General features: G+C 38.2%; 1 protein-coding gene across 1 annotated transcript; it reads left to right on the top strand.

The window, feature by feature from the left end:
* Positions 1–6,708: 6,708 nt before the first annotated feature.
* LOC113429460 (cysteine-rich venom protein pseudechetoxin-like) lies at positions 6,709–24,786 on the top strand. The gene is made up of 8 exons (XM_087949467.1): positions 6,709–6,760; positions 9,766–9,827; positions 11,149–11,262; positions 20,705–20,792; positions 21,532–21,680; positions 22,668–22,756; positions 23,422–23,510; positions 24,119–24,786. The coding sequence occupies exons 2-8, from the start codon at positions 9,768–9,770 to the stop codon at positions 24,244–24,246; spliced, it is 717 nt and encodes a 238-aa protein (XP_087805593.1). The 5' UTR covers positions 6,709–6,760; positions 9,766–9,767; the 3' UTR covers positions 24,247–24,786.
* The last annotated feature ends 766 nt before the right edge of the window (positions 24,787–25,552 follow it).

Raw genomic sequence — 25,552 nt, 5'->3', positions numbered from 1 at the left:
GCAATCATAGTTTCTTTAACTTGTTCTTCCTCTAGTTTAATTTCCAATAAATAACCATACAATTTTTTGATCACCTTTTCATCAGTACCTGTCAAAATCTTATCTAAGTTAGTCAATTTGTCATAAAATCCTTCTGTTTTGAGATCTTCATCATACCTTGAATGTATTAGCACATATGAAAACCAATTCATCTTTATACCTTGTTCCTCTAAATTTTGCATTGATTTAAGTTCACCCTTTTCATCCAATACTTCCCCATATCTAACTGTTTGTTCCTTCTTGTATATTATAGGATAGGAAAATGCTTCAATAGTCGATAACCAGACTGGAATTTTCAGATAACATTGTCTTTTAATCTTCTCCCAATTTAACCACAAAGACTCCCATATATGATGTCTTCTAAAATAACCCTGTGTTTTAGTTCCCTTATACCATAGAAAAGCATGCCAGCCCAACAACAGATCATGTCCTTCTAGTGTCAACAATCTAGTCTTTCTTAATGTTATCCATTCCTTAGCCCACATCAAATTTGTAGCTTGGTAGTACAACTCCCAATTAGGCAAACCAAATCCTCCTCTAGTTCTAGCATCTTGTAAAAGTTTTAACTTTATTCTCGCTTTCTTGCCTTGCCATATATATTTCAACACAATTTTATTTAAATCTTCAAAATAGTCTTTTCCAAGCCTAATTGGTATTGTTTGAAACAAATATAAAATTCTGGGTAGGATATTCATCTTGATTGTTGAGATTCTCCCTATTAATGACAATTGTAGATTTTCCCATTTCATCAAATCTAACGCTATCTGTTGTTTAAGTTTAATGTAATTGTTCTCTTTTAATGTACTACATCTTGGTGTCAAATGTATCCCCAAATACTTAACCTTGTTCGTGACTTGAATTTTCAATAGATCTGCCAGTTGTTCTCTTTGTCTTAGTAGCAAAATCTTTGTTTTATCTTTATTTATTTTCAAACCAGCCACTTTACCATATGTCTCTATCTTTTCCAATAATTTTGGAGCTGTTTCTAAAGGGTCTTCCCTTTAGAAAGCCAAATCATCTGCAAAGGCTTGCAATTTGAATTCTTCCTTTTTGATTTTCATTCCTTTTATACTTTTATCATCTCTAATATTTCTATTCAACACTTCCAAAGTTAATACAAATAGCAAAGGTGACAGTGGGCATCCTTGTCTTGTTTCTTTTCTTATATCGATAGAGTCTGTCAGTTCTCCTTCTATCATTATCTTTGCCGTTTGCTTATGGTATATGGCTTCTATTGCTCGAATAAATTTTCTGGCGAAACCCATCTGTTCCAATAATAATAACATGAATCTCCAATTCACATTATCAAATGCCTTTTGCACATCTAAGAATATCAAAGCCATTTGCTTTTCGGGATGTGCCTCATAATATTCCAAAGTATCCAGAATTACGCTCATATTGTCTTTAATTTGTCTCTTTGGCAGAAATCCATTTTGATTTGGATGAATAAAGTTACTTAAGTATTTTTTAAGTCTTTCTGCCAAAATTGAAGCAAATTTTTTATAGTCTGCATTTAGTAAAGAAATAGATCTATAGTTCTTAATTTGCAATGGATCAGCCTCTTCTTTTGGAATAAGTGTAATATAGGCTTCTGACCATGTTTTAGGTATCTTCTTCTTTGACATAACTTCGTTCATGACTTCTAGCAATGGAAGACTCAACGATTCTTGGTGTTTTATAAAATTCTGCCGGACGCCCATCTGGACCTGGTGCTTTTCCATTATTTTGCTTCTTAAGTGCTTCAGTTAATTCCATCATTGTTATATTACTTTCTAACATTTTTTCAGTCTCTTTAGGTATCTTAGGTAGATTAGCATTCTGTAGGTACTGTTTGACTCTTTCCTCATCAATATTCTCTTGCTTATATAGTTGCCCATAGAAGTCTCGAATAATTTCTTTTTTTTCTTTATTACCATGGGAAACGTGGCCTTGATCATCTATTAACTGCAATATTTTCCTTGATTCTTTCTTCTTTCTCAATTTATATGCTAACCATCTACCTGGTTTATTTGCATCTTCAAAGTAGTTCTGTTTAATTATTTTATTTTTATTTATTTGATTTGCCAATTGTTTACAAGATAATAAGTATAAGTGTATACATAGTTGTGAATACATGAAATGGGTACATATAAGAAAAATAAAAGAAGAATAAGAGAAACAATAGGACAGGGACGGTAGGCACGTTGGTGCGCTTATGCACGCCCCTACAGACCTCTTAGGAAAGGGGTGAGGTCAATAGTAGACAGTCTAAGGTTAAAGTTTTTGGGGTTTGGGAAGAAACTACAGAGTCGGGTAGAGTATTCCAGACATTGACCACTCTATTGCTGAAGTCGTATTTCCTGCAATCAAGTTTGGTGTGGTTAACTTTGAGTTTGTATCTATTGTGTGCTCTTGTGTTGTTATGGTTGAACCTGAAGTATTCATTGACAGGTAGGACATTGCAATGTATGATTTTATATACCATGCTTAAATCAGACCGAAGACAGCGTAATTCAAGGTTTTCTAGTTCTAGAATTTCAAGTCTGGTGGCATAAGGTATTCTACAACGAGTAGAGGAGTGGAGAACTCTTCTTGTGAAATATTTCTGGACTTTCTCAATTGTGCTAATATCAGATACGTAATGTGGGTTCCAGACTGATGAACTGTATTCGAGTATTGGTCTAGCAAATGTTTTGTATGCTCTGGTTAGTAGTGTGATATTACCAGAGAAAAGCTACGTAGGATTAGGTTAACAACTCTTAATGCCTTTTTGGCTATGTAGTTGCAGTGGGCTCTAGCACTTAGATCATTCGAGGTGAGTATTCCAAGGTCCTTTACAGAGCTTGGGTCATCAACAAGATCTTGACTATTCAGCTTGTATTTTATTTTCTGATTTTTTTTGCCAATATGTAAGACAGAGCATTTATTTGTTGAAATTTGAAGTTGCCATTTGTTTGACCATTCTGATACATAGTCAAGATCTTTTTGTAGGGTAGCAGTATTGTCTGTGGTATTGAACAGCTTTACATCATCAGCGAAAAGAACGCAATTGCTCTTAATATGATCACAGAGGTCATTTATGTAGAGTATGAAGAGAGTTGGTCCTAGAACACTGCCTTGGGGGACACCACTATTGACAGGTACAGAATTTGATAGGACGCTCCCAATTTTGACCATTTGTTGTCTGTTTGCCAGGAATGCTTCTATCCAGTCATTCAGTTGTCCAGAGATACCATAGGATTTTATTTTTAGGAGTAGTTTGTCGTGTACCACTGAATCAAAGGCTTTACAGAAGTCTATGTAGATTGCGTCTATTGCTTTGCCCTGGTCGAGTTGTGTCGTCCATATGTTTTTGCAGTATAAGAGTTGCAGATTACAGGATAGTTTTTTTCTGAAACCAAATTGTTTATTGGAGAGTAGGTTGTTTGTCTCTAAGTGGAGGATGATGGATTGGTTAATAATTGATTCCATGACTTTACAGGTGACGCAGCATAAGGAGATTGGTCTGTAATTTTCAACTAGGCTTGGGTCACCCTTTTTGAAGATGGGGATGACTGTGGCTTGTGACCATAGGTTAGGCAAGGAGCTGGTCCTGAAAGATTTTTCAAAGATTATGCTTAGAGGTTTGGCTATGGCAGTGGATAGCTTTTTTTTAAGAAGTAGGCACATATTCCATCCGGTCCAATAGATAGAGATGGTTTTAGATTGCGTAGTGCTTTTTCAACATTGTCTTCTGTAAAATCGATATGTATTAGATCATTGTTGTTATCTGTGGTACGGCTAGGAAATACTGGGCATGATCCATTGCTGTTTACAAATACTGAGCCGAAGAATGTGTTAAAGAGGTTGGCTTTAATGGTGTCGTCGTTGCAGTCTTTACCATCTGGTCCTATCAAGGGTGGGATGGACCTTGAGTCTTTTAGTTTGTTGTTTACAAAATTGTAAAAAGCACGGGTGGAATTGGTGCTTAGAAGGTTTTCCTCTTGTTTAATGTGATAATTGATGCATTCGGTCTTTATCTGGTGGCATAAATTTTTGTATCGGCTTTTGAAATTGGCAACGTGACCAGATTTGTTTTTCCGCCAGAGTGATCTCTTTTTGGATTGAAATTTCCTTATTGTTATGGGTAATCTGCTTTTTCGTTTTGTTTTGGGAGTTGTTGTTGGTACATATAGTTTGATGACTCTTTTGACTTCAAGTAAAAATATGTTGTAATGGTCTTCAACAGTATTGCATCCAGTGAATAGAGATTGCCAATCAAGGGATGAGAGATCGTTGTCTATAAGATCATAGTTGCCTTTTTTGAAGTTACAATTGGGGATTACATCATTGTGGTGATTTTTGTGTGGGCGTATGTTGAGACAAAAGTCAATCATATTGTGGTCACTGCTGGAAAAGGGTTCTTTAGTTTGTATTCCGTAAATTAAATTCAAACTATTGCAGAAGATGAGATCGAGGCAGTTGTTTAGTCTAGTGTTGTTGGTTACTAGTTGTTCCAGTCCCAGATTTGTAATAGCATTGTAGAAGGTTGTGTGTATGATTTCAGTTGTACAATCATTTAGGGTCCAGTCAATATGAGGTAGATTGAAATTGCCAAGAAAGATAAAAAGGTATGGGCAGGATGCAGCCCATGTTAGTAATGTATTTAGCTCGTTTAGCACTTCTAATTTTCTGTGCCAATTCTTCTTTCTCTATTTGACCCATTTTATGTTTAATTATATCCAGTTTTAGCTTAATGTCTTTTTTCTGTGGCATTTTCTGTAGTTCTTTTTCAAATCTTTTGTGCTCATCTTCTAAAACTTTAGTGGCTTGCCTTTTCCTGATGTTCTTTTTCCTTGTATAGTCTATTATCAAGCCTCTAGCATATGCCTTCACTGTGTCCCAGACATTCTGAATTGAAGTATCTTCTTTTTTATTTTCTCTAAAGAAAAAGGCCAATTCTTTCTCCATCCATTGTGTAAAGTCTTTTTCCTTTAAAATAGTATTATTTAGCGTCCATCTCAATCTTCTTTTTTGTCCTTTCCATTTAATTGTCATTGGATTGTGGTCTGCCCAAGTACTTGTTTCAATATTTGTTTCTTGAATGTTAGATATTAGTTCTGTTGAGATCCAAATCATATCTATTCTGGACCATGATAAGTGTCTATTTGAGTAAAAAGTATATTGTTTGGTTTTAGCATTTCTTTCTCTCCATATATCTTTTAAATTTATTTCATCTATCATTTTAAAAAAGGATTTAGGGAGAGTCTTTCTGTTTTGCTTTGTTGTTGTTGCTTCTATAGTCCAATTTATTGTCTGCAATTCCATTGAAATCTCCCATCATAACTATATTAACATAGTCCAGTCCAATTATTTTCATGTGTAACTTTTTGTAGAATTCTTCTTGTTTATCATTCGGAGCATAAATTGCAATCAGGAGTGTTTTCATATTATTGTCCATTATTTCCACCATTAATACTCTTCCATCTTCATGAGTATAAATCAATTTTGCTGGGATAGTTTCTTTAATGTATAAAACCACTCCTCTTTTCTTACATTGAGTCAAAGAAATGAATATTTCCCCTAATTTTGGCTGTACCAACAATTGTTCATATTGTTTTTTAATATGTACTTCTTGTAAACAAATTATATCAAATTTTAATTTCTCTAATTTTTGAAAAATTTTCCTTCTTTTAACAACTGAGTTAAGTCCATTTATATTCATTGTAATCAGTTTTTTCTCTTCCATGATTATATTTTGTAGTTAGGTTTGGCAGCTCTCGTAGATCTTAGTTCACGTTGTTCTTTGATCTCCACCTGTCCACCTACTGCGCCTTCTTCTTTTTCAGTCCCCATTTGGTCCTCTTGGAATTCAATTAGTGAGATCTCTTTTTCTGCCTCTTCCTCTCTCCTTCCAAAAAATTCTGCGTAGAATAATTCTGCTTTTTCAATTGAATCAATTCTAGGAGAGAGAGAATTGTTTAGAGGAGTGTGCCGCGTGTAAGAGTGCACCATGCGCAAGTGGCTTTGTTTTTTTTCTTCAATTTATTTGTGTCCTCCTTCTCATTGTAAAAAAGTTGGTCACCTTATTTATAGTTTTTATATTTTGTTTTTATCTTTGTAAGCCATCCTAAGTTATTGAGAGTTAGTTGGGTGGCCATATAAATTTTCTTAAATAAATAATTAAAAAATATATTGGAAGATATTTATCTATGAATATTAATTAAAAATCTTTTTCATAATTTCACAATGAGAAGCAGGAATACATTTTTCTACCTTCGACTCACATGTACAGTTTTGTAAACACATGGTGCAACCAGCGTAGCAAAAAAATAATAGTTTAATGAAATATTTTATCTCAACTTCTAAGAACAATCAGCTGTGAAACAGAAACTTGTCTGCACTTGTAAACACATTTTAGGTAGAGTCCATTGACACAATTGGAACTTATTTCCAGATGTGTTCAGACAGTTCACATAAATATCCACTCATTTCTTTATATAAGTTACTAGGTAGCTTTAAATAGATTCTGGAGCAGATTTTTGCATGAGAAGTCATTAACCTGAGGAAGAAAAGAAAAAAAGAGCTTGTAACAAATCCAAACTTCTGTCTTACAAGGCTTAATGGATACAATTTACTGTTGAGCACTGAGTCATTCTGAAATAGAGGAAGCAGGAAAGGTATATAAACCTGGTACTGTCTGCCTGACAAGATTTTCTGAAAGCAACAAAGGAGTTTCGCTGGGGCTCATTCAAAACAATAGGTAAGATTTATTATAAACTGCAGCTTGTTTAAAGCCATTGTTTGTAATTAAGCAAGTTGAGATCAATTTAGAAAAGTAATTTAGGATCAGTCACATTTCACGCAAACCTACAAAGTTGTGTTTTCTTCTATTTTCAAGAATATGTTACAACTATTACCATAATATATTAAGTTTTATACTAGCTTAATAGCATGACTTTTTTTAAAAACATGACACTGCTGTTTTGTTTTGTTTTTTAGTTTGCCTGTGATCCTACTCAGCATCCATGGGATCTTCCTTTAGTAAACTAATACTTCTAAGATTCCATGGAAAGAGGAAATTAGAATTAAAACTATTTCAAGGCTACAGACCTTTTTGTACATTTGTATGAATGAAATGCAAATTGAACTCAATGGGATTGACTTCCAAATAAACATTTGTACCACTGGTCTGTAAATGTATTTTGCAATACATAAGACCTCAAATATTTAAACCTAATCCCAGCCCTTTTTGCTTTTTGACTCAGGATGGCTTAATACTTTTCCCTAAGAGAAAAGTATTTTTCCCTGAGCTCATAAAACATACGATTTTTTTCTATTTCCTCCTCCCTATTATTATGGATTTTGGCAGTCTAGTTTAGTGCCCCCCAATATTTTATGCATGGTGCTAGAATTTTAACTCAGCAACTTTAATTTTGTTCTAATGTATTATTTAATTTATATACTATCCATTCCACTACCCATTTTAAAGTTCATCTCAGCTTCTACTTCCTGTAGTTTCTCATTAGATGCTACAGCCATGGAAAAGGACCACAGAAAAGCAAACTCCACATACAGTGGTGTCACACCACTTCCTAGCACACCTGAGATGCTGGGAAGTCAACTAAGTGTCATGTGTTAATCCAATCTGTTTCCATGCTCTCAAGATAAAGGCTTCCAGGAGAAATAATTGCAATAAGGACAAATTCTGATTGCATTGCCTGAGGAGCAATCACCACAACAATTGCCAAATGGCGTGTAGCCTTTGCATCTGCTGAATATAGTTGATTATATTTGATATAAGGAAAAAGACTGAGAAGCAATATATTCTAAATAATCTGTTTCCAGCCTGGGGTCCTTCAGACATGTTGAATTTTAGATTCAATAATCTCTGATCGGTATGATTATTTTTTATTTTTGTGGAAATGGCTGGGGTGAAAGTTATCTTTTACTGCAGCAAATCAATTGGGGAAAACTTTAGGAACTATTTTAGATTTATAGATTTTTATATAGATGATATAGATATAAAAAGTCTGCACACCCTGATAAAATGCCAGGTTTTTCAGATATATAAAAAAAATCAGACCAAGATAAATCACTTCAGATTTTTCCTCATCTTTAATATAATCTATAAATTGTACAATTCAATTGAAAAACAAACTAACCTTTTAGAGGGGAAAATAAAAATAAAAAACTTACAATAACATAATTGCATGAGATTACACACCCTAAAACTGATACTTTGTTGAAGCACCCTTTTATTTTATGACAGGATTTAGTCTTTTGGATAGGAGCCTATCAGCATGGCCCATCTTGCCTTGGGATCTTTACCAACTCTTCCTTGCAAAAGCATTCTAAATCTGTCAGATTGTGAGATCATCTCCTGTTGCACAGCCCTATTCAGGTCACCCTACAGATTTTCAATTGGATTCAGGTTTGAGTTCTGACTGGGCCTTCCAAAAATTTGATTTTCTGGTGAAGCCATTATTTTGTTGATTTGAATATTCCTCTTCATCTTTAGCATTTTAGCACAGATCTGAAAGTTTTATGTCAAAATTGACCAGTATTTGGAATTGTTCGTCTTTCCCTACACCTTGACTAAAATCCTAATTCCAGCTAAAGAAAAAGCAGCCCCAAATCATAAAGCTGCCATTACTATGCTTCACTGTGGGTACGCTGTACTTTTGGTGATATGTTTCTGCACCAAACATATTTTTTGGAATTGTGACCAAAAAGTTCAACTTTAGTCTCATCAGGCCACAACATGTATTTCTCGCATGGTTTCGTTAGATTTTTGTAAATATCAGATTTGGATGTTTTTCTTTGTAAGAAAACATTTCTATCTTGCCACCTTACCCTGCAGCCAAGGGAATATGAAGAATACAAGAGATTGTTGTTGCATGTAGTACATAACCAATACTTGCCATAAATCCTTTAATGTTGCTGTAGGCATCATGGCAGCTTCTCAGACTAATTTTCTTATTCTTTTTCATCAATTTGGGAAGGATGTCAACTTCTTTACGCCATTAGTGTGCCATATTTTCTCTACTTGTTGATTACTGTCTTCACTGTGTTCCATGGTATAGCCAATGCCTGGAAAATTTTTTGTACCCTTCTCCTAACTGATATCTTCCAACAATGAGATCCCCTTGATGCTTTGGAAGCTCTTCGCAGACCATGCCTTTTGCTGTAAGAGACAACTGAGTACATGTCAGAAAAATCCTACTAGAAAACATCAACTTTATATGGGTTTAATCAAGGTCACTTTAATTAATGACAGGTATGTACTGACTACTAATTAATATCAGGTTGAATATGATTGGTTAATTCTGAACACAGCCACTTCCCTACTTATAAGAGGGTATACACACTTATATAACCATATTGTCCTAAGTTTTTTTTTCCCCTAAAAGATTTCAGATTATCTTTCAGTTGAATTGTACAGTTTATAGGTTATAGTAAAGGTGGAAAAATCCTGATATGATTTATGTTAGTCTGATTTTCATTTAAAAAATATGTGTCCACTTTTTATATCCCCTGTACATATTCTTTAAATGAAGCACAGATATGCAGGATGCATTCTGGAGTACAAAGGGTTAAAGGAGAGAAAAGACATAAGAGTTAGAGTGAGTTTCATAGTCTAGGTAGGAGATATATATCTTCAGAAAGGTATAACATTGCAAAAATTCTGAACTATTTAAGAAACTGGCACAAATTCCATTAAGGACATTAAGCACAGATATGTCTCAATATTCTTTTTTTTTTTAGAAATGATTGCCTTCATTGTCTTGCTAAGTCTTGCTGCAGTGCTGCAACAGTCTTCTGGAACTGTAAGTTTCATAATTTTTTATCATGTATAGAAGATTTAATACATATACAGTACATAACTTTCTTCTCTTACAATTAATCATTCATTAAATATATTGGATAGTTTCATATTTGTGAGGGGGTTGAAATAACATTGCGGAGCAAGAAGAAGAAATGAAGCCAAGACAACAGTCAGATAAATCTGAATCCAATGCAGAAATGTAATTTGAGAAAGAGTCTCAGACAAGACTACTCTTAGTTCTCGATAAGATGAAAGCTGGGGAGAAGTACATTTAGACTTTCAAGATTCTATTGCTATGTTACTGTAATGTTGTAATCAAATAGTATTATCATTCATTACTCTGGTTTCTTGGTCTGGTCAGTAAAATTTGCTCAGTCTAACTGTTCATTTTAATTCAAAAATACATTCCAGGGGTGAACACACAAAGCAAAACAAAATCATGCTGAACAGGGCAGACAAATATAATTAAAACCGGCACATTTAATGAAAAGAATCTTAATAATTTTAATGTCCATGGTCTATAAGAGAACTTCTAGACCCTTATAGACCCTCTGGAATAGCACACACACACACACACCTGAGGTCTGAGGGATCCCCACCCTTTTAAGCCTTCCGGAGGGTAGTGAAGACCTGGCTCTGCCCCCCCCCCTCCAAATGTTTGTTTCAATGAGGCTCATTGGTCTGATACTTGGTGGGTAGGATGTCTCTCTTTTTATTCCTGTTGTGAGCCACTTAGGATCATTACATGAGATAGACACTATATCAGCTCTTTACATCAATACATAAATTTCACTGCAGTATTCCCTTGAAGAATAGATGAGGGAAATGATTAATTCATTCTAACTTTGTGCTGTGGTCACCTGTTTCTTATGTTGCAACTAGTCTCTTTCCAAATACACAGACAAGTGGGGCCAATGTTTCATAGCTGGGGGTCACACTTCCCATTAGGGGGAAGTGAAGAAAGTTGCAGGAGTAGTCTGGTGGGAGCAGGAGATAAGGCAAAGTCCATTCACAAGGAATGAACCAATATTTCTGATTGATTGATAAAATTTATATTGCTGCCTACTCGCATATGGCGACTCAAGGCAGCTTACAAGTATAAACTTTTCAAACTTACATTGGGGCTATTTTAGGAAATATGCGAGTTTCCTGTCTCAGAATGATGAGGAATCATGCCACCAGTTTTCAACAACAGTTGTAAGAGATGTCCTCTTGGTCCTGGAGAAAAGACATTCAGCCCCGAGGCCGCTAGTTGCCTGTTCTATTTAAAGTCATAATTTTTATTTATTTTTGTTTTGTTTTGTTTTGCTCTCTGACTTAAGGTTGATTTTGCTTCTGAGTCAAGTAACAAAAAAGATTACCAAAAGGAGATTGTTGACAAGCACAATGCTTTAAGGAGATCAGTGAAACCAACTGCTAGGAACATGTTACGAATGGTAAGCTAAATGTAATTATATTTGTGTCCTTCTCAGAGAGTTTGCCCACTATCTTTCTCCTTTCTACTCACCCTCTGCTTCCTTCACAAGCAGCCAGCAGCTCCTCCCACAACCTCTGGGAATTTGAATCATATAACTATAAACCAAGAATACCAATAAGACATTTAGGGTAAGTGCGCTTGAGATTGTGATTTTATTTTATTTCAAAATGACCGGCTTAGTTCAGTGTAATACTTTTTTTACAGCTGTCTTTTGCAGTACTCTTTTCAAACTTGGATACTGTCCTCTTTGTAAAAAAATTACCAGTCTACATGGACAGATTACCCATCTAGAATCTCTAATCTGTGCTCTCCAAGCAGAAATTAGGTGCCCAATCCAGCCATCTATTGAGCTGCCATGCTACCAGCCCCCCCCTACCACAAAGATCCTACAGGAAAAGGGCAGTATGGACAACCGTGGGATCTGGCAGGGTGAGAGCTGTGGACCATAAACACAAAGCTTTTGCTGTGTCCCAGTGTTAAGTCTGGGCGGTGGGTCCCAAGGAGAGATGAGGCTCGTGGTAGTGAACAACAGCTCTTTATTAAACAACCAGATAGTGAGACGAAAGCCCTAGCCGCGGCTGCTCTTTTTATAGAGCTGGCCGCAGCTAGGCAGCCAATGACAGGTTTTTGAGCTTGCCGCGTTTGGTGTTAGCCAATCGCGTCAAGCTCCATATGAGCCAATCAGAGTGTCCCAATAGCGACCAATCATGGCCTGGCTTTTCCGGACCAATAGGAACGCAGGCCTTCAAGCCTGTTAGTACGGAACACCCCTCCCCTCTTGGTTTCGTCCAAGGGGCGGGGAAACGTAGTCGCACAAGTAGGCGGGTCTTCGGACCTGTCTACTTGACTTGCGCAGTTCACAATGTCTTTGGTCATCTTTGGGTTCGGATGGGTTCCGCGACGCTCTCAAGCTTCTCGAAGGAACCGCCTGGAAGGATGACCCGGGCCCATAGCTGCGACTCCCACCTGGTGTATCCGGGTCGGTTGAGTCGTTTGCTCTGTAGCTCCCGCCTGGATTTTCTGGGCTGGTAGAGCTTGTCCGGCTGCTGCTTCCAGGCGAAGAACCCATCTGCCACGGTTCCCTGTCAGCTGGTAAGTCTAGTTGGTTAAGTGTTTGTTTTTTGTTTAATGGGGGTTGTTCTGTTTGTTCAGAACCCGGTTCTTGTTCAGAGTTTGAGGTTTCTCCCCCCCCCTCTGATTTCTTGGTTGGAGTCTGTGAAGGGAGAAATGGCCAGCCTGGACCTCAGCTGGTCAATGTGGCATTTCCAACACCTACCATCAGTGGTTTCGAGCCGGTAGGATCGGGGGCCAGTGATCTGAGTGATTTTCGCAGGAAGCCATAGTGGGTCTCCAGCAAAGTTTTTTGCAAACACAGTGTCTCCTACCTTGAAGGCGCGGTTTTTGCTAGAGGATCCCGGGGGTTTCTCTGGGGTGTAGGCAGGGTGCAGACGATCTAGGGGTGACCGGAGTCTTCGGCCCATGAGTAGTTCTGCTGGGCTCTTGTTGGTCGTGGTGTTGGGCATGATGTGTTGGATCAGAAGCATTTTGGTGATTTTTTTCGTGGATGTCGCCATGTTCAATTCTTTGAATAGTTTTTTTCATGAATTGAACCATGCGTTCAGCTCTGCCATTCGCCACCGGGTGAGCTGGCGATGTCAATGCGTGTCGGATGCCGCGGTCTGCCAAGTATTGTTCAAAAGCCAAAGCGGTAAACTGTGGGCCATTGTCAGATACTATCACATCTGGCAGACCATGCGTGGCGAAAAGTCTATTTAATTTCTTGATGACAGCTTCCGTGGTGGTTGTCTTCATTTTGCTCACCTCGAGCCAATTCGAGTAAGCGTCAACAGTGATTAAGAAGGTATGCCCCTTGGTCGGCCCTGCGAAGTCAATATGGATGCATGACCAAGGGCCTCTGGGTGTCTCCCATTCTAATGGTGGGGCTTTTGGGGGAGCTGAGCAAGTCTCTTGGCATCTGTTACAAGCGGCGACCCAGGTTTCAATTTGCTTGTCCATGCCTGGCCACCAAGCATAGCTCCTGGCCAGGGCTTTCATACGTACAATGCCCAGGTGCCCTTCATGCAGCAAGTCTAAAACTTATTTCTGTAGTGTCTCTGGTATTACCATCCGGTCTCCCCACAACACGCAACCCCTTTGTGAGAAGAATTCAGTTTGCCGGTTTTTAAACGGTTTAAAAAGTTCATTTTGCTTGTTTTCTGGCCATCCCCTCTCCACCCAGCTGAGAACTCGCGCCAAGCGTTTGTCCTTTCTTGTTTCGTGGGCAATGTCTTGCGTGGTTAACGGTGGCATGGGTACCGTTTCTATTTGCAAAATTGGTAATGTGGGTGCTGGGTCATCTTGCAAGTCTGGCAAGGGGGAGCGGCTTAACGCATCGGCGTGTGAAATAGTCTTGCCTGGGCGATGTATTAATTGGTAATTAGAAGCGGCAAGAAATTCAGACCATCTTGTCATTCTAGGTGACAAGATGTGTGGAGTGGGTTTGTTACCCGCCAATATGCCAAGTAGGGGCTTATGGTCTGTAATAATGGAAAATGTCCTACCATAAATGTATTCGTGGAATCTCTTTACTGCTGAAACGATGGCGAGAGCTTCTTTGTCCAGCTGGCTGTAGTTTCTCTCCCGCTTGGACAGGGTTCTGGAGAAAAATGCAACGGAAGCTTCTGTTCCATTTGGCAAAGTGTGGCTTAAGATTGCGCCAACACCAAAGGGTGATGCGTCGCAAGTAACAGTCAGTGGTAGGGTTTCGTTATATTGAATGAGGACTGCGTCGGAAGTTAAAAGATTTTTTATTTGTTGAAAAGCGTGTTCTTCTCGCCGTCCCCATATCCAGGAAGCCTTTTTATCGAGGAGTCTGTGCAAAGGTTCCGCGACAGTTGCTTTCTGGGGTAGAAAATATTATAGAAATTAATGAGTCCAAGTAATGCTTGGAGGTCTGTTTTGTTTTTTGGCCTAGGGGCTTCTTTGATGGCCCTTAATTTCTTGTTGGTAGAGTGAATTCCCTGTTCGTCAAGGAGGTACCCGAGGAACTCAACTCTTTCAGTACATAACTGGCACTTTTCTTTCTTTACCTTGAGGCCTGAGTCTTTAAATTTTTGTAATACCGCTCTCAGTCTTTTTTCCAATTCTCGCTTGCTGGGGGCTGCTACTAAGACATTGTCGAAATAGGGTATGACTCCTTTAATTCCTTGTAGCAGTCTTTCCATTAGGCTTTGGAAAACCCCAGGTGCAACGCTGACTCCAAACTGGAGTCGGTTGCATTTAAAGGCCCCTTGATGCGTTACGATTGTTTGAGCCTCGGCGGTTTCAGCATCGACTGGCAGTTGTTGATAAGCTTGAGCCAGGTCGAGCTTTGCAAAGATTCTGCCACCCCCCAGTGAGTGTAGGAGATGTTGGACTATGGGCACCGGGTAGGCACTCTGCTGCAATGCATGGTTGAGGGTGGCCTTGTAGTCTCCACAAATTCTCAGGGAGCCATCTGGTTTGATGTGGGTGACAATTGGTGTTTCCCATCGGGAATGATCAATGGGTTCTAATATGCCTTGCGCTATTAGTTTGTCTAATTGTTCGTCTATTTTAGGCTTGAGTGCAAAAGGCACTCGACGCGGTTTGAGATGGATGGGAGCGATGTCAGGGCTAAGGTTAAAGGAGATTGGGGACCCCTTGTACTTGCCTAGATTTTCACTGAAGACTTCTTGGAAGTCCCAGACGAGCGTTGCTTCCCAGTCTTCATCCTCTGTGTGGTTGATGCCTGCCATCTCGATTCCCAACGGTGCGAACCATTGCAACCCGAGTAGACTGGGGCGGTCCTTATCGGCGATGGTGAGTGGTAAAATGTTGGTACGGTCTTTGAAAGAGATTTTGAAATGTCCTACGCCTGCTACTGGAATGCGGTTTCCTTCATAGTCTTTCAAAAATAATATCTGGTAGCTCAGTTCATGGCGGCGTATGCTGGGTATTATACGCTTAATGGTCCGCCAGGATACCATAGAGAGGTAGGAGCCGGAATCTACCTCCATGGTGCATGGTTGGTTTTCGATATCGATCTCAATATGGATTTTTTGTGTGTTGATTGGTGAAGCGTGGCCGACAATGACTGTTTGGTGCGTTTCCTCTCTTCGTGGTGCCTCGCTGAATTTCTTGATTCTGTTGTCCCGGCTCCATCGGTTGTCAGTCAAGCGGTCTCGGTTTTTGGTAGGGTTGCCATCTTGCCTTCTCAGGCTGTTTCCCCGGCGCCGAGGGCTGAAGTTTCTTTTGTTGCGGCATACTTTAGCAAGACAAGAAGCATATTCTTAAGATAGTTAAGAATGCCAGCAAGGACTGTGATGTTGATGCTATTATACATCTTGGTACAAATGATCTGTCCCAGAAGGATTTACTTTCTGTTCAGAAAGACTTCCAGAGCTTGGGGTATGAACTTAGTAATATGGGCGGTAGACTTATCTTTTCAAAGGTTCTACCAGTACACAAGGAACAAAAGGGGAAAGGGCAGCTTGTAGCAGAGTTTAATGTGTGCCTAAAGGAATGGTGTAAAAGGGAAGGCTTTGGTTTTATTAGTCATGATGTCTGCAGCTGGTCCAATGAAATACTGTACAAAAGAGATGTTTTGCATCCATCAAAGAAAGGGACTGAGTTACTTGGCATTAAATTCACAGATTTCCTGGATAAACATTTAAACTGAACAGTGGGGACAGAGAATTAATGGATTCAGAACATTTCTGTCCCCAGCAACCTAAAACTAATAAGGATACCAGTGCATGCAAAATAGATGTTTGTGCAGGTAAGATTATCAACCTTGATACCAACCAAAACCAAGCATTTAATAGTGAGTGCCATACCAAGTGCACTAATCAAAAACAGGTGGCAAGAAAGTAGGGGCAGGCAGGCACAACACAAGTTATGTAGACAGTAAACACAGTGTCAGACATAAAGATCTCAAGTTCCTATATACAAATGCACAAAGTCTGGGAACAAACAGGGTGAACTCGAACTACAAATACATGAAGGTAAATATGATATAGTTGGAATAACAGAAACTTGGTGGGATGAAACCCATGACTGGAACATACTGGTAGAAGGATACACCCTATTCAAAAAAAACCAGACCCCATAAAAGAGGAGGTGGAGTTGCACTGTATGTAAAGGACCACTATATTGCTACAGAAATGCATGAAACCAAAGATAAAAACCTTCTAGAATGCATATGGGTCAATATAAAAGAAAAAAAAGAATGACATGGCCATAGATGTCCTTTTTGCCAGCCAACTAACAAACATATGCAGGAAACATACAACAATAGTAATGGGAGACTTCAATTATCCTGATATCAATTGGAAAACTAATTCTGCACCAAGTGAGAAATCAAATAAGTTCCTAACCAACCTAGCTGACAACTTTGTTGTCCAAAAGGTAGAGGAACAGCCATACTGGGCTTAATTCTTACAAACAGAGAAGAAGTGATAGAGGGAGTTGAAACCGCAGGAACCTTGGGTGAGAGTGACCATGTCATACTAGAATTCAACATAACACAAACACAAGCAACAGAACATAATGACATCAGAGTCTTGGATTTTAAAAGAGCCAATTTCAATAAACTCAGAGAGAACTTGGGAAAGATTCCATGGATGAAAATCCTAAAGGGGAAAACAACTCAAGAATCTTGGGAAACTCTAAAAAGTATGATCATAGAAGCCCAGACCAGCACAATACACTGAGAAAGAAAAACAAGAAATCCAAGAAGAAACCAGCATGACTGCACAAAGATCTCTCTGGCAAATTGAAAGAAAAAAAGGACAAGTACAAAAAATGGAAAGAAGGACATACAACTAAGGCAGAATATCAGCAGATAGACAGAATCTGCAAAGACGAAATCAGGATAGCAAAGGCTCAGAACGAACAAAGACTTGCAACAAAAGTCAAAGATAATAAAACAAGTTTCTTCCAACATATAAATAACAAGAAAAAAATCAAGGAAACAGTCGGTCCACTAAAGAGAGAAGATGGCAAGGAAGTAACAGGCAACAGAGAGAAAGCAGAACTGATTAACTCATTCTTTGCATCCGTCTTCATGCAAAAAGAAACTGTAGCTCAACCCACCAAAAACATAATTGTAAAGGACAGACCAGAAATAAAAGTTAAAATTAGCAAAAAATAGTAAGAGAACATCTGTCTGATCTTGATGAAAACAAATCACCGGGGCCTGATGGATTACATCCCAGAATTTTAAAGGAGCTGCCAGAGGTCATCTCAGAACCACTGCATCATATCTTTCAAAAATCCTGGAGCACCGGGGAACTACCAGAGGACTGGAAAAGAGCTGATGTGGTTCCCATTCAAAAAAGGAAAAAAAACAGACCCAGGAAATTATAGACCAATCAGCCTAACCTCAATACCCGGGAAGATATTGGAAAAGATAATAAAAAAATAGATCTGCCAACTTTGAGAAACAAGTAAAGTAATAACTAGCAGTCAACACGGGTTTGTTAAAAACACATCATGCCAAACCAATCTTATTTCATTCTTCAACATAGTGACTAAATTAGTAGACCAGCAAAATACTGTGGACATAATATATTTAGATTTCAGCAAGGCATTCGACAAAGTAGACCACAACCTACTTCTTAGTAAGCTAGAAAAAAGTGGAATAGATAGCACCACCACTAGATGGACTCGCAACTGGCTGGCAAACCGTACTCAATGAGTAGTCCTTAATGGGTCTAAGTCTACATGGAGGGAAGTAAGCAGTGGGGTGCCACAAAGTTCTGTCTTAGGCCCAGTACTCTTCAATATCTTCATTAACAACTTAGATGAGGGAATAGAAGGGGAACTTACCAAATTTGCAGATGATACTAAGCTGGCAGGAATAGCTAACACCCAAGAAGATAGGCTCAAGATCCAGATGGATCTTGACAGACTAGAACACTGGGCCATATCTAACAAAATGAAATTCAATGTAGAGAAAAGTAAAGTCCTACACTTAGCCAAGGAAAAACAAAAGTACACATATAGACTGGGTGAAACCAGGCTCAATAGCAGTATGTGAGAGGGATCTTGGAGTCTTCGTGGACAACCAGCTAAATATGATCCAGCAGTGTGCAGCAGCAGCCAAAAAAGCTAATGCAATCCTAAGTTGTATTAACAGAGGGATACAATCAAGATCAAGGGAAGTACTAATATCACTCTATAAAGCCTTAGTAAGACCACACCTAGAGTACTGCATCCAGTTTTGTTCACCACATTATAAAAAAGATGTTGAGACTCTAGAAAAAATACAGAGAAGAGCAACCAGGATAATTAGGGGACTGGAGGCTAAAACATACAATGAATGGTTGTAGGAACTGCGCTTGGCTAATTTACTCTTGGGAGCTTTATCTCTTTTATTTATTATCTCTGTCATCAATGTCTTAGTTTTAGTTCCTTTTGTATCTTTTGGCAATGTCTCTGAATCTTCATGTCCATCTTGGCTGTTTTCCTCCTCCTTTGGCTCCTCCTCTCTAGGATTCCTTTGTTCTGCTATAAATTGCATTACTTTTTTCTGCCAGTATGTCCAATAGTCCCCTTCTTTCTTTTGTCATTTCTCTCACAGTTTGCAGTTCCAACTTAAAATTCTTTGCTTGCTTCTTCCATTTTTTAAATAAATTGTGTTATTCTTTATTTTATTAAAGTTAGTTGTAATCCTTGGCAAGAGACTCCATTTATATCTCTTATCCTTATTGGTATTTCTATTTCCTCTGCCCAGTCAACCCTCAACAGTCCCAAGATATTGACTTCCTTTGTCCTCTTGCTGCAATCTCTCCCTTTTTCTTTTAAGTTTCCAGGGTTCTTGTTATGTTAAAATATTTTATTTCATGTTTTTTTTCTCATTCACACATTTAACAGACCAGTAATTTTCCATAAAGTCATCCAGGAAAAAATGACTTGTACCATTAAGGTGGCGCTCTATATCGCTTCCACTTTTCAAAGTTCTTTCCCCCCCCCCTTTTTTTTCAATTATATTAATGTTAATTTTCAAACATTTGTGGTCTCCGTCTGTCCTCGACGGAAGTGCCACTGCAAGCCAGATGTTTTCTTGTGGTGTCTAGAGACTGCAAAGGTTTGGATGAGGAACAACAAGCTTTGGGTTTTGGGATGCTCCAGTTCTGGGACAATGACATCTTTACTGCTGGATGATGCTATATTGCCCTAAACTGACTCTGTGCCCAATCTGGGGTTTTTCCTGGATTCACAGCTCCTGCTTGAGGAGCAGGTGGCAGTTGTGGCTAAGAGGGTCTTCATAAACGTCATATTATATACCAGTTGTGCCCATTCCTAGATTGAGGGGCCCAGTCACCTCCTGGTTGGACTTTTTAAATGTGCTTTACACGAGGCTGCCTTTGAAGAATACCCAGAATCTTCAATTGGTGCAAATTGCCGCAGAATTGGTAGTTATGTGTGTTCATTGTACAGCAAATAATATACTTCTGCTGAGTATTTGCCATGGCTACCAGTTTGTCTCCAGGCCCAAATCAAAGTGCTTATTTTGATTATTGTTATTTGGTGGGCATGGCACGAAAAGGATACTGTAAAATCCCCATTCCCTCCCCACCCCGCTAACCTGCTTTCCAGCTCCGTTCTCCTGTGCAGGGCAACCAAAGAAGACCCAGCCAATCAGCTGGGACTCGGGAGGCAGAGAATAAATGGGGGCGGGGCCTGTCAGAGGTGGGATTTGCCGGTTCTCTGAACTACTCAAAATCTCCGCTACCGGTTCTCCAGAACTGGTCAGAACCTGCTGAATGCCACCTCTGGTTGTGTGTGTGAGGGGCAGAATGGAGCTTTGCACACAAACACAAATATCCACCGCTCACCTGAGCGGAGTTGCGTATGCAATTGCCCAACACTCACACAAGTGGAGTTGTGTGCACGCTTGCTCACCCGCCTCTCGCTTGAGTGGAACTCATTTGTGCGGCCAGGTTCCTGAATGACCCAGGTGTTGGGGACTCTTGCCCGACATGGCATGGGGACAGGTTATTGGAGAAACCATCTCTCCCCAATTACACCTTCCTGTCCCAGTTCCGGTCCCATTTCATTTTAGCTATATTTTATAGTTTTTGATGTTTTTAATAATAATTGTTGCTGTTATTGTGAATTATTGTCTTTTAACTTTGTTGTGTGCCACCCAGAGTTTTGTGTTTTGTGAGAAGGGCAGCTCTATATAAGGGATGGGGAGGGAGCTCCAACTATTCAAAGCAAAGCACATTTTAGAGAATATTGGTGTAACTTCTGAATTCTTAACTGCAGGATTTGGAGGAATCCAAAAGGTAGTAAAACATTACCAGACATATTTTCTGCAAATTTAACATATGATTTTTTTCAATAACTGACTGTTGCTGTCAATTTTTATTCAGGAATGGAATTCTCATGCTGCTCAAAATGCAAAACGTTGGGCAGATAGATGTACTTTTGCTCACAGTCCACCACATACAAGAACTGTGGGTAAGTCAATCCCAAACAATAGTATGGTTTTAAATGGTTAATGGATTAATAGTATATTTCACATTAAAGCATTTACAATCAATCTTGCTCTTCAATATTAGCAGCAAGAGTAAAGCCTATGAATCATTCTATAGTAATGGTTTGGTTCAATCGAGATGTTAATAATTCTTCCCCCCCCCCCCATGGGTTTACAGGAGTAATGATATTTGAACAATTATTTTTTTATCATTTCTTTTTTATATTATATATTACTACATTTATAGCCCACCATTCCCCAAAGATTCTAAAGATAATGTGCTAATGTCCTCACTACAGCTGTTTTTGATGGTAGATGCTGAGCCCAAAGATGTTCAGAGATTTCCATGGTCAATTGGAAAATTAAACCTAAATCTTCCTAATCTCACTATGTATTAACATACAGATGTTCCCACAAATTAGCGCATCTGGGCTCTAATTTACTTCCAAATAAAGTATATTAATGTTTTTATATGCTCTTCAGAAAACAAAGGATTGTCAGTCTGCACAATCAAAGGTTCTAGAAAAGCACCACAGTAAGAAATCTGGGTGCAAAATGATCCTTTCCTTTCCAATACTTTACCAAGATGATTGCATTAGTATTTCTGGAGAGATAGGAAATGCTCAGCTCTGCTTTCTGCTGCCTGTTTGCTTCTTTCAAAAGACGTATTCACCTGTGTTTTCTAGCTGTTGCTTTTTTTTTTTTTACCTTCCCCACTTTTAGGAAAACTCCGTTGTGGTGAAAATATATTCATGTCAAGTCAACCTTTTGCATGGAGTGGAGTAGTTCAGGCTTGGTATGATGAAGTCAAAAAATTCGTCTATGGCATTGGAGCAAAGCCACCAGGTTCTGTTATTGGCCATTATACCCAGGTAGTACTTTTTCATATCTTTGCCGTTTCTATATACACCAAGTATAAATCCACAAAAATAAGATAAAAAAGGTAGATTCCTTTGAATCCTTGTTTGATCCTGAATCACTAAGCAAGGGTAGGCTTGGTTGTTACATAGGAAAATCATGGCTTGAAGCTAGACTGGAAAATTGAGAAAACACCCCACAAAAAGAGCTGAAGAAGCTTCTTGGATGAGAAGCAAAATGTCTTCAAAGAAAAAGCAGAAAGTCCAGTTGCCTCTTGGAAAAAAAGTACCTTTGGGATAACCATCACCTGGATGACTGAGAATTTCCACAGACACCGCACAAAAAGATAATAGCAAAACATTCGTTGTGCTGTAGCCAAAAAAACCAAGCAACTATGTCCTTAAAATCACTAAATAATTTCATAAACATGAGCAAAGGAACATCCTGGTTAAGAGTCATAGTCCCAGTGTACGTTAAGGAAAGGGTAAACTAGACTAAGTTAAAGTGTTGCAATGTTTTTGTTGATATTAAGTACTGATATGGAGTAAATGAAGGGTTGTAAACATACTAAACATGTTGTTTGTTATTCACAATTAGCTGTCTATTCAGATCTTGGCTTTCATGCAGCTGGGAAGGAAGAACTAGCTTGCTGGTCATAACACTTGACACGTAGACTGCTTCGGATGTGGTGGGGCACTTTAGAAAGAGATGGTCTATAAAGTTCAGGATGAAACAGTTTCATATTTTTCATTTTAAGTATATACTTTTAAAGCACAGAGGATGAAGCCTTGCTTGTTCTAATATTTGCTTTGATAAAACTTTTATATGAAATGATTGGAGAAGTTCTTTGTACACTCATTGTTATTGTGGTATACTGTATATACTACAACATGTTCGCATCTGGGTTTATTTTATTATATGCTCCTCTGAAGTCCATATGTTTATTATCAATATTAAGCTTCTAGCATGTCAACATGTGTGAATATTTTTTGTATCTACAGGTAGTTTGGTACAAAAGTCACCTTCTTGGTTGTGCTTCTGCCAAATGTTCTTCAACCAAATACCTCTACGTTTGTCAATACTGCCCAGCGTATGTATCAACTTGATTTGTCTCATCAAGACAGAGAGATAGGAGAAGGAGAATGTTACAAAGAAAGAGGGGGAATGAAAGGGCGGGGGAAACAGACATGAGAAGGAAACCAAAGTTTCCCTCAGTTCTTTCTCTCTCTAATAAGCCAGGAAAATATTTTTGTTGCTCTCTCACAAAACTTGACGGGGTTAAGATGAAGAAGATTCAATATTTTATAAGGTGTGGGAACAATGGTATAGATGGATAGATCAGAGATAGATTAAAGATAGGCAATTATTAAATGTAAGTAATAGACAGAATAAGAATGTAATTATGCATAAATTAATACCTGTAAATAATGCACAAATTATTGTCATATGATAAGCACTACAAATAGCTGTTATTGAGTGATATATTTCTTATGATTTTAATGTAATAAAAGTTCAATAAACTTTATTTAAAAAAAAACTTGACAGAATTTACTGCCTTTTGGAGAAGACTTCAGAAGTCAAGTCTTCCCCTTCAATGGTGCTGTCTGCTATCTCAAAACTGGTGACCCAAACCAGAGAGACCAAGACAATGCAAACAAAGTCAATTATCTATTGATACTGAGTGGGGGTTTTGGAAATCACAAATGTAAGAGTAATAACATATAACACCATTCTGTTCATCTTTTTTCATTCCAGAGGGAACATCAGAGGTTCAATTGCTACTCCATATAAATCAGGGCCAACTTGTGGGGACTGTCCTTCGGCTTGTGTCAACGGACTATGCAGTAAGTTTTTAAAAAAGATCAATTATTAAATGAACATTTTTAAAGATCATGTCATGTCACCAAAGAACAGATTTTATTTGAAGAGCTAACCGCCTCTAGGTAGAATAACAGGCATAATGGAAGATGGTCAGCTATCCAGCAAGACAAACCTAGGCAAGACAACTGGACCACCACAAAATGAAACATGTATTCATGGGATAACCAGACATCTAGAGTTGCCTTGATGGTGCTTCTATATGAGCCCATACTAGTGGTTGCTGAGCCCAGACAATTGAATCAGAAAAGATGAGGATGATATCAATCCATTTTAGCTTATTAAGAACTTAAAATCCATACCAGCTTTCTCTGAATTTTGTTCAGGGTTATTGTTGAAATTAATTCACCAGCTATATATAATTACTCTAATATATACTCTAAAATAATTACTCTAAGTACTAGAGTACTTCATTTTCATTTTAAAAATCTTCAGCTTTAAAGCAACCTATTAAAAAATACATATGTTTGATTCTGAGCTCTAAAACTTTGCGTACAATTGTAAGAGTCCCTAGCAGTTATGCTTTTGGTAATGCCTCACTTTTATTCATGTTTCCTCCTTTTAAAATTTTCAGCAAATCCTTGCAAATATGAAGATGATTTCTCGAACTGCAAAGCTTTAGCGAAAAACTCTAAATGCCAGACTGCATGGATCAAGTCAAAATGCCCTGCTGCTTGCTTCTGCCACAATAAAATAATATAGCTGATCTCCCATTCAGTATTTGTTATTTCTGCCAGAAAAATCCAAATTCCTATTAAAATCATGGCATCTTTTAGTATCAGCAAATTCTTACGTGACATTTGATTTCATATACTTTGCATGAGAGTCTTATGAATGCCTAAGGGAAACATAAGCCAGAGTACAGGCGAGGGATGAAAACTGTAAGTTCAAAGGGCCATAGGAACAATCACAGGCCTGGGTAACATCCAAAAAATGCCACACTGAAAGCTCAATTAAAAGAAAACACTGAAGGCCTGAAAATAAGATCACCAAAATTCTTTGTACTCCAACTAAATCCAATCTAGAACTTTACTAAATCTAACCTAGAACTGATCTGATGCCTTTCATGCAAATTATATGCTAGGTTTTGGTGTTTTTAGTGTTTTAATTGGTTGTAGTTTATAGTTTAATATGATTTTATGATTTTTAATTGTTGATTGGGAGCCACCCAGAGTTGGATGAAAGATGGGCAGCTTTATAAATGTTTTAAATAAAAAAATAAATTCTGTGTAAAAGTAAAACCTCCAACTGACTGGTCAATGTGTATACTTTATGTATCTACATGTGTGTTTTTGTGTGTTTGTAATTTGGTGTAACAATCTACCAAAATATTATTAAAAAGGTAACCTTCATAAAGTGGTTTAATATCCCTGATGAGACTCTTAAGCCAGACATTCAACCAAAGGCCTACCTCAAAGCAGTAAATGTTTTCTTCTGCGTTAGTTTTTTTTAGTGTTTTCATACTTAAAACAATAAGTTTTACATTAAAAAAAACCACCATGTAATGCAGAGCTTAAACATCACAAATTCAATATCATTTGGAAACAAACATAAGGGGTAAAATCACCTTGTTGTCAGACTCAACACCTAGTACAGTGGAGGTACATCTGTACTATTTGCTTAGCAAATAAGTAAATGGAAATAGCCTTATGTTGCTGTTAGATCTGGAAGAGTGGGCGCAATGAACGGAGACGAGGCATCGTATAGTGACTCAACTCTTTAATAGTGACTTCAGAACAGAGCGAATTACTTGGGCAGCAGCAGCTCTTTTATAGAGCTGGCTGCTGTCACAACAACCAATGAATCGAGTTTACCGCTCTAAAAAGCGTCCAATCAGAGGCGGCCCGCTGTCAGCCAATCAGATCAGCCAGAGGCGGCCAATCACGATTCGCTATCTGCGGGCCAATCAGAAGTGCAGGATTACGAGCCTGCTGTTGAATTAAAACTAGTAGGGTTATTAATGAACGAGTTTGCTTAGTTCGTAACAGTTGCCATCTTCTATATGTTT

Source organism: Notechis scutatus, chromosome 1, assembly GCF_049901735.1.
Source record: "Notechis scutatus isolate UNSWTSFEM ecotype Mainland chromosome 1, rNotScu1.2, whole genome shotgun sequence".
NCBI classification, from domain to species: Eukaryota; Metazoa; Chordata; class Lepidosauria; order Squamata; family Elapidae; genus Notechis; species Notechis scutatus.
The sequence above is the reverse complement of the archived record's forward strand: the minus strand, read 5'-3'. Positions and strand labels throughout refer to the sequence as shown.

Excerpts from the sequence above, each read along its gene's own strand:
- LOC113429460 (XM_087949467.1), top strand. The coding sequence starts at position 9,768 with ATGATTGCCTTCATTGTCTTGCTAAGTCTTGCTGCAGTGCTGCAACAG. Across the intron at positions 9,828-11,148 it reads TGCAACAGTCTTCTGGAACT|GTTGATTTTGCTTCTGAGTC; the intron begins GTAAGTTTCATA and ends CTCTGACTTAAG. Across the intron at positions 22,757-23,421 it reads GTTTGTCAATACTGCCCAGC|AGGGAACATCAGAGGTTCAA; the intron begins GTATGTATCAAC and ends TTTTCATTCCAG.